At 41.1% G+C, this 9,840-nt stretch overlaps 1 protein-coding gene across 1 annotated transcript; it reads right to left on the minus strand.

Moving 5' to 3' along the window:
- Window positions 1–3,791: 3,791 nt before the first annotated feature.
- On the minus strand, window positions 3,792–9,182 carry lrit2 (leucine-rich repeat, immunoglobulin-like and transmembrane domains 2). Its single transcript, XM_046367839.1, has 3 exons — window positions 9,032–9,182; window positions 7,965–8,752; window positions 3,792–5,044 (listed from the first exon to the last, which is right to left on the minus strand). The coding sequence occupies exons 1-3, from the start codon at window positions 9,142–9,144 to the stop codon at window positions 4,197–4,199; spliced, it is 1,749 nt and encodes a 582-aa protein (XP_046223795.1). The 5' UTR covers window positions 9,145–9,182; the 3' UTR covers window positions 3,792–4,196.
- Between the last annotated feature and the right edge of the window lie 658 nt (window positions 9,183–9,840).

The following is a 9,840-nucleotide window of genomic DNA, read 5'->3' on the forward strand; positions in this document are numbered from 1 at the left end:
ACCGGGGACAATATCATCAAGCTTCTCATCAGATCTTGCTTATGCAGCACACTCCTCATATTTAGACTTGGAAGAAATGGGGCTTGCAACATCAGTGTTAAGGGTTCAATTCCCACGGGAGGGCCAGTGTTAAAACGGTATGCACTCTGTACTGTAAATTACTCTGGGGAAGAGTGTATGCTAAATTAACTCCACAAACATGAGGCCATCAATGGTTGAGAAGAGCACTCTCAAGTTATTCTGATTAAGTTAGAAAAATGAACACGTCTGCAATGTCTAATGGTCCTGTTATACAGGATATGCCAAGTTGCTCTTTGAATATAATAATGGCAGCTTTTACTTTCTCCACTTCCGCTCTGCCATTCTGCAATTTCTCTAACCGCTCCTACACCAAAACGGCATCATCACCATGTTCACAATCACACAGTATCATTCCAACCTCATAGTGTGGAAATGTATATAAAACAAATTTAAAAATATATATATATATATATTATGTTTGCACTAGGCCTTTAAAATTGCAACATTTTCTCTAAGTCCCATGGCAAAATGTGTAGAATTGCAAGAAATTAACTTTAACACTCAAAAATGTCTCTCCACCATCGACGGAGGCCACTAAAATGTCAACCAAATCTCTCTTAGGGCCCCCAAAAGGCTATAGCCGGCCCTGATTGTCTTCATAAGTGAATGCTGTCCCTGGGTAAACGGGTGATGTTAACCCTTTAAATCTTGCCATTAACACCCTATTCTACAGTCAAACTGACCTGCACCATCTTCCTAATCTTCTTTCTTGACCCTCTCGTCTCTATTCACTCATTCATGGGTAATGCTCACTTATACATAATTGTCTTTTGTCTTTTGGCGGCTGAGAATGTTGACAGCAAATTCCGGTGAACCTTTCAACTGGGAAACCTGAACATTTTGTGAAAGTTATCGGAATTTTAGGTGTAATAAATTGAAAGACGTAGACTTACGATGATACAAATCAAAGAAGTAGAATATCTTTGACTCCACAATAGATGTGCTTTTATTCAAGACTATACATGTTTTGATCACATTGGCATGTGAAAGACAGATATTTTAGGCAATTGTTGAATACAAAAATACATTCAAGTAAATTAAGGACTAAAATATTTACCCCCTTAATGTGACAGACAATATATATTTTATATAGATAAAAAAAAACACAACAAATATCAGAAATTAGCATCAAATGCAGTTTTCAGTAAAAACTCAGAGAATATCTCATGTTGTCTATTCTCTCTGAGAGACATGGTTAGGATCTATGTGTGAGACCCAAATGGGACCCTATTCACATTGTAGTGCACTACTTTTTACCAGGGCCCATACGGAGTAGTGCACTACTTTTTCCAGGGCCCATACGGAGTTGTGCACTACTTTTTACCAGGGCCCATACGGAGTAGTGCACTACTTTTTACCAGGGCCCATACGGAGTAGTCCACTACTTTTTACCATGTCCCACGGGAAGTAGTGCACTACTTTTGACCAGAGCCCATAGGGGTAGTGTACTATATAGGGAATAGGGTGGCATTTGGTACACAGGTGTGGTTAAGAGGTTAAAGATCTAGAGAGATACAAGATACAGATTATAAAAAAACAATATATGATAATCTCTTTACCAGTGTATGAATAAACACGCACCAAAACAACGCTTTTACATAACACAACCTTTTGAGTTGTGGTGCTAAAATCAAAGTGTTAGTCTGTGAACAAGCACTCCCTTCCTGTTGACCCTATCCCTTGGATGTTTACAGATCTGCAGGAAGTCCCACAACTAAGCCTCTTATACCTATCCTATCCTATAGGCTAACCTATCCAGACAAGGGTTACGAAATTACAGTAGCTTTCCTAAAATTCCCAGGTTTTCCAGAAATCCTGGTTGGACAATTGCAGATGTCCTGCTTATTCCCTCCTGATTCCATGAATCTCCAAACAGGATTTCCTGATTCCATGAATCTTCAAACAGGATTTCCTGATTCCATGAATCTCCAAACAGGATTTCCTGATTCCATGAATCTTCAAACAGGATTTCCTGATTCCATGAATCTTCAAACAGGATTTCCTGATTCCATGAATCTCCAAACAGGATTTCCTGATTCCATGAATCTCCAAACAGGATTTCTGGAAAACCTGAACATTTTGTGAACGTTACAAGAATTGTACAACCCTAATCCAGACCCTTCAGATTTGTAAACATCAAAAGCTTAAGGACAATGGGATCTGGGTAGGGAGCAATTAGGATGGTGTTGTCTCAAGTGTCCATCTTCACCTCTAACTCTAATCCCAACAACCTTCACCCCCAAGTCTAATCCTCACCATTCCACCCCCACCATCCCAAAGTGAGTCAAAAACAGGAAAAGAGTAGCAAAGAAGCCTCATGCATTACGTAGGTAGTAGTGCAAAGGCTGTATACAGTATGTATTCATGTATATTTAACTGAACCTCTCCTAATGAATGAGTTTCAACGAACCGTGAGGAAATGCAGTCCATTACATCTGGAAGACAAGAACAGATGTGCAACTATGTTGCATGTACAGAATTAACAGGTGAGATGAATTCTCCATTTTTCTTTTAAAAACAGAGATCAATCAAGATACATAGATACAGTATATAAACTCATTAAAACAATTGTATTTTATTTTAACCTTTAACAATATACTCTTTCTACAGACATGGAGAAAGGCGTTTCCCTCTTAGCATGACAACGTGAAGCTTAACAAATGTATTTCCTAAAGCTTCACTTCACATAAGACTGTTCCCCACTATTACAGATAAGTGTTCCTCTAGACGTCTTGTACACGTTTTAAAACGTTAAACCTACAGCTAATATAGCTTTGTCTCTAGTGGTTGTCTCTAGTGGTTGTCTCTAGTGCTTGTCTCTAGTGGTTGTCTCTAGTGGTTGTCTCTAGTGGTTGTCTCTGGTGGTTGTCTCTGGTGGTTGTCTCTAGTGGTTGTCTCTAGTGGTTGTCTCTAGTGGTTGTCTCTAGTGGTTGTCTCTAGTGGTTGTCTCTGGTGGTTGTCTCTGGTGGTTGTCTCTAGTGGTTGTCTCTGGTGGTTGTCTCTAGTGGTTGTCTCTAGTGGTTGTCTCTGGTGGTTGTCTCTGGTGGTTGTCTCTAGTGGTTGTCTCTAGTGGTTGTCTCTGGTGGTTGTCTCTAGTGGTTGTCTCTAGTGGTTGTCTCTGGTGGTTGTCTCTAGTGGTTGTCTCTGGTGGTTGTCTCTAGTGGTTGTCTCTAGTGGTTGTCTCTAGTGGTTGTCTCTAGTGGTTGTCTCTAGTGCTTGTCTCTGGTGGTTGTCTCTAGTGGTTGTCTCTAGTGGTTGTCTCTAGTGGTTGTCTCTAGTGGTTGTCTCTAGTGGTTGTCTCTAGTGGTTGTGTCTAGTGGTTGTCTCTAGTGGTTGTCTCTGGTGGTTGTCTCTAGTGGTTGTCTCTGGTGGTTGTCTCTAGTGGTTGTCTCTAGTGGTTGTCTCTAGTGGTTGTCTCTAGTGGTTGTCTCTAGTGGTTGTGTCTAGTGGTTGTCTCTAGTGGTTGTCTCTAGTGGTTGTCTCTGGTGGTTGTCTCTAGTGGTTGTCTCTGGTGGTTGTCTCTAGTGGTTGTCTCTAGTGGTTGTCTCTAGTGATTGTGTCTAGTGGTTGTCTCTAGTGGTTGTCTCTAGTGGTTGTCTCTAGTGGTTGTCTCTAGTGGTTGTCTCTGGTGGTTGTGTCTAGTGGTTGTCTCTAGTGGTTGTCTCTAGTGGTTGTCTCTAGTGGTTGTCTCTAGTGGTTGTCTCTGGTGGTTGTCTCTGGTGGTTGTCTCTAGTGGTTGTCTCTAGTGGTTGTCTCTAGTGGTTGTGTCTAGTGGTTGTCTCTAGTGGTTGTGTCTAGTGGTTGTCTCTAGTGGATATTTTTTTTTTTAACTTTAAACCTGTCGCACTGTTTTGCGTTATCTTGGCCAGGTCGCAGTTATAAATGAGAACTTGTTCTCAACTGGCCTACCTGGTTAAATAAAGGTGAAATAAAAAAAACAGCTAATATAGCTTTGCTCCAGTGGTTGTCTCTAGTGGATATTTTTAAACTTTAAACCTACAGCTAATATAGCTTTGCTGTCTTTAGTAGATATTTTTAAACTTTAAACCTACAGCTAATATAGCTTTGCTCCAGTGGTTGTCTTTAGTAGATATTTTTAAACTTTAAACCTACAGCTAATATAGCTTTGCTCCAGTGGTTGTCTCTGGTAGATCTTGTGCTTTTCCCCTGTGGTTGTTTTTTTCGTCTGAGGACTTACTCCTCTTCTTCATCACCTCTTCAGAGTCTCCACAGAGTCCTTCATCGCTGGCGGCCTGGAGGCTGTCGAAGGTCCCCTGTCTCTCCCCATTGGTCTTCAGGGTCTTCTCCTGCCTCCTCCTCCTCTTACACTGCTCCGTACAGCGGTCCAGGCAGCTGAACTTACATCTGGTGTCGGTGGTGCAGGCGTACATCCCCACGGGCACCGCCAGCACCATGGCGCACACGATCACAATAATATGGATGAGCTTCTCCCGTTGTTCCAGCTGACTGATGTCACTTCCTGTTACAAACACGATGCACTGGCCGGCGCGGGGCATCTGGTTCTTCAGCGTTACACACACCTCGTATTTAGTAACCGGTAGGAGGTCGTTGACCGAATAGGTGTTGATGCCCGGCCCGATGTATGTCAACTCCTTTTTCTCAGAGTGGTATTTCCCCAAGTGGATGGTGAACCAGGTCTCTGCAGGGTTGTCTGTCGCAGCGTACCACTCCAGAGTGATGCCGTAGACCGTCTGCTTGGAGATGCGGATGTCAATGTAGACGTTCCCGTCGGCTGAGGCCAGGGGGAACGGGGGTAGAGACATGGCGGCACCGACGGAGGAGGAGGAGGCGTTGAAAGACTTGATGTTGACCAGGATAATGACGGACGAGTTGCCTATGAAGTTGTTGGCGAAGCAGGTGTAAGCGCCTCGGTCCGCCAGGTGAAGGGATGGGATGACCAGCTGAGATCTGATGGTCTCATCGTCCACACGGGTCTCTGAGACTGGAGAGAAAGGAGAATTATGTTACAACTTAATCAACAAGAGTGGATAAAAATCTACATATTGTACATGTATAATATGCAGTACTGTTTATGTTATTTGTTGCATTAGGCATTATTGTTGAGTTTGCCTACAAGAAAGGCAGTGTCATTCACTGTTTAAAGCAATCTATAAACATCAATAGCCAACCAAACCCTGTTTCAATCTATAAACACCAATAGCCAACCAAACCTTGTTTCAATCTATAAACACCAATAGCCAACCTCTTTCAATCTATAAACACCAATAGCCAACCTGTTTCAATCTATAAACACCAATAGCCAACCTGTTTCAATCTATAAACACCAATAGCCAACCTGTTTCAATCTATAAACACCAATAGCCAACCTGTTTTAATCTATAAACACCAATAGCCAACCTGTTTTAATCTATAAACACCAATAGTCTACCTGTTTCAATCTATAAACACCAATAGCCAACCAAACCCTGTTTTAATCTATAAACATCAATAGTCTACCTGTTTTAATCTATAAACACCAATAGTCTACCTGTTTCAATCTATAAACACCAATAGCCAACCTGTTTCAATCTATAAACACCAATAGCCAACCTGTTTCAATCTATAAACACCAATAGCCAACCTGTTTTAATCTATAAACACCAATAGCCAACCAAACCTTGTTTCAATCTATAAACACCAATAGCCAACCTGTTTTAATCTATAAACACCAATAGTCTACCTGTTTTAATCTATAAACACCAATAGCCAACCAAACCCTGTTTCAATCTATAAACACCAATAGCCAACCAAACCCTGTTTCAATCTATAAACACCAATAGCCAACCAAACCCTGTTTCAATCTATAAACACCAATAGCCAACCTGTTTCAATCTATAAACACCAATAGCCAACCTGTTTCAATCTATAAACACCAATAGCCAACCTGTTTTAATCTATAAACACCAATAGCCAACCAAACCCTGTTGTAATCTATAAACACCAATAGTCTACCTGTTTTAATCTATAAACACCAATAGCCAACCAAACCCTGTTTTAATCTATAAACACCAATAGTCTACCTGTTTTAATCTATAAACACCAATAGTCTACCTGTTGTAATCTATATACACCAATAGTCTATCTGTTTTAATCTATAAACACCAATAGCCAACCAAACCCTGTTTTAATCTATAAACACCAATAACCAACCAAGCCCTGTTTCAATCTATAAACACCAATAGTCTACCTGTTTTAATCTATAAACACCAATAACCAACCAAACCCTGTTTTCATCTATAAACACCAATAGCCAACCAAACCATGTTTTAATCTATAAACACCAATAGCCAACCAAACCCTGTTTCAATCTATAAACACCAATAGTCTACCTGTTTTAATCTATAAACACCAATAGCCAACCAAACCCTGTTTTAATCTATAAACACCAATAGCCAACCAAACCCTGTTTCAATATATAAACACCAATAACCAACCAAACCCTGTTTCTGTCATGTTTTGTCATTTATTATCTTGTCTTGTCCCTGTGCTTCCCATTCTATTCGTTTCCCTCTGCTGGTCTTATTAGGTTCTTTCCCTCTTTCTATCCCTCTCTCTCCCCCTCCCTCTCTCACTCTCTCGCTCTCTCTTCTCTCTATCGTTCCGTTCCTGCTCCCAGCTGTTCCTATTCCCCTAATCAATCATTTTGTCTTCCCACACCTGTTCCCGATCCTTTCCCCTGATTAGAGTCCCTATTTCTTCCTTTGTGTTCCGTTCCTGTCCTGTCGGTTCCTTGTCTAGAATTCACCGTGCTGTGTTTGTGTATCGCCCTGTCGTGTCGTGTTTTCCTCAGATGCTGCGTGGCGAGCAGGTGTCTGAGTCTGTCTGGTTCAAGTGCCTTCCCGAGGCAACCTGCTGTTCACCTGCTGTTCAAGATCGAGTCTCCAGTTTGTCCTCGTCATTTCGAGTGAAAGTTGTGTTTTTTGTTTGTATTTACTTTACTGGATTAAAGACTCTGTTTTCGCCAAGTCGCTTTTGGGTCCTCTTTCACCTGCATGACAGTTTCAATATATAAACACCAATAACCAACCAAGCCCTGTTTCAATCTATAAACACCAATAGTCTACCTGTTTTAATCTATAAACACCAATAACCAACCAAGCCCTGTTTCAGTATATAAACACCAATAACCAACCAAGCCCTGTTTCAATATATTAACACCAATAGCCAACCAAACTCTGTTTCAATATATAAACACCAATAACCAACCAAGCCCTTTTTCAATCTATAAACACCAATAACCAACCAAGCCCTGTTTCAATCTATAAACACCAATAACCAACCAAGCCCTTTTTCAATCTATAAACACCAATAACCAACCAAGCCCTGTTTCAATCTATAAACACCAATAACCAACCAAGCCCTTTTTCAATCTATAAACACCAATAACCAACCAAGCCCTGTTTCAATCTATAAACACCAATAACCAACCAAGCCCTTTTTCAATCTATAAACACCAATAACCAACCAAGCCCTGTTTCAATCTATAAACACCAATAACCAACCAAGCCCTGTTTCAATCTATAAACACCAATAGTCAAATGAATGTATGAAATACACATGCTTTAAATCCTGTCATCAAAGTGGTGTAGTTATGAGTGACTGACATGTAGGGCGGCAGGGTAGCCTAGTGGTTAGAGCGTTGGACAAGTAACCGAAAGGTTGCAAGTTCAAATCCCCGAGCTGGCAAGGTACACATCTGTCATTCTGCCCCTGAATAGGCAGTTAACCCACTGTTCCTAGGCCGTCATTGAAAATAAGAATTTGTTCTTAACTGACTTGCCTGGTTAAATAAAGGTAAAACATTTAAAATTAAGCAATCTAATAGATGATAGTTTAGAAGTTGCAATTAAATAAAACCTTACCAGTAAATCCCCGTATAATCTTCAGGCTGTACGACCAGTGGATGGCGGGGTCAGGCCTGGCTTTGACTAAGCACCGGAGGGTTACCTTGTCCCCCAGTGACACCGTCACGTTGCTTTCTGAGGCTGAGGCCTCGGGCTTCATGCATGTTTTCAAACCGACTTCGTGGAAGAACTTTCCCGCTCTGGAACTGGGGCCCATGCACATCAGGTACGAGTTCATCAGAATTAGAGGCGGACTAACGGTTTTGATAAACTCTACGAAACCTTTGAGGCGGCAGTCACACAGCCAAGGGTTGTCGTGCAGCGCTAAAACAACGTTGGCCTCTCCACTGCTGGGCTCTGTACCTCCTTTTCTCTCCTGAGTGTTGAGGAGAGGCCAGTTGAGGAAGACATCCCTGGATATGACAGTAAGCTGATTGAAGGATAAGTCTAAATAGGTCAGGCCTGGAAGTTGTCTCAGGGCAGATTCCGGGAGCACGTCTAGTCGGTTATGTTTCAGGTCCAAAATCTTCAGGTTCGGCGTATCCTGGAACGCTGTCCATGGGACTGAACGCAGCTTGTTCCCCTGTAGCCGTAGTTCGGTTAGATTCGTCAGCCCCTCCAGACTCTTGATGTTCATTAGGGTGATATCGTTGAAATTCAACCATAGAGACACCAAGGCACTAACTTTAGAGAAGGAGCTGCGGGGTAATTCGGTCAGATGAGAATTCTCTATTCGAATTTTACTGAAATCATTTGGAACATTGTCTGGGATTCGCCCCATGGCTGTTTCCATGCAAAGTAGGGATCTAAAATTAAACAAAAACATGTTGGGTTATGTAAGTACGGTTAGAGTTATAATTTAATGTTTAAATGAAATAAACAAAACTAGGTTATTTATGTTCTCTTAGAGTAAGTTATCTCTCCACATTGTGCATTGTTAAAACAAGTTTTGAAAAACACCGTTGAGTTTAGCAATAGGCTAAAGTCGATCAGTCAATAGGTCGACTGCATAACGTACTGACACGGTAAAGAAACTCCGTACAAAACTAGTTAGCCTACAAAATCATTGACAACAAACAATTTACCTTCCCAAGTTGTCATTTGTGCAAGAGCAGCCGGGTAAACAAGAAGTTGATCCAGGAGTAACTCGGCAGAATATCAAAGCTATAGTTAAAACTGAATACAAGGTGGCGGCCATATTCCTTTAACAGAAACGCATGTGAAGCATTTGAGCAGGGCATCTCCACCGGGACGGACCGTATAGGTAAAGCTATTACTTTAATCTTCCTAGTGACGCAATTTCTTAAGACCCCAAAGGACATGATAAACACACCGGAGGTTTGTATTTTTAGCAATGAGCCTCATTGACTGACTGTCTATATGTGCCTCTACTAAACATATGTTCACTAATCCTTATGAATTAATGGGAAGGTTTTCAGGAATAATACGACTTGATATTGAATATGTGACCTGACCCCAAAAAATAGAAATAGATTATCAGGGAGCATAATACGCAATCTATAGATTTGTCTTACTTACAAACCAGCTGAGAAAATGGCACCATATACCCACCGTCTATTATTTGTGTACTGCGTGAAACAAAAGATCACAAAAAAAACAAAGAGCTCGCAGTGCCTTTTTAATTGAGGAATGTTGGAAGAGGTCTTCAGACATACATAGTCTGCAGATGTTAGTGTACAAAGTAAAGGACTACAGTGACCATGACACAAACAAACACTGGTCTAAGGTACTTAAGTAAAAAATACTGGAAAGTACTACTTAAATCGTTTTTGGGGGTATTTGTAACAGATGATAGTGTACAGAGTAAAGGACTACAGTGACCATGACACAAACAAACACTGGTCTAAGGTACTTAAGTAAAAATACTGGAAAG

The sequence above is a fragment of the Oncorhynchus gorbuscha genome, linkage group LG11 (genome assembly GCF_021184085.1).
Source record: "Oncorhynchus gorbuscha isolate QuinsamMale2020 ecotype Even-year linkage group LG11, OgorEven_v1.0, whole genome shotgun sequence".
NCBI lineage: Eukaryota > Metazoa > Chordata > Actinopteri > Salmoniformes > Salmonidae > Oncorhynchus > Oncorhynchus gorbuscha.

Coding starts and splice junctions, on each gene's coding strand:
- lrit2 (XM_046367839.1), bottom strand. CDS start 9,144: ATGGCCGCCACCTTGTATTCAGTTTTAACTATAGCTTTGATATTCTGC. Junction 8,753..9,031: donor ACAAATGACAACTTGGGAAG/GTAAATTGTTTG, acceptor GTTTAATTTTAG/ATCCCTACTTTGCATGGAAA. Junction 5,045..7,964: donor GATTATACGGGGATTTACTG/GTAAGGTTTTAT, acceptor CTTTCTCTCCAG/TCTCAGAGACCCGTGTGGAC.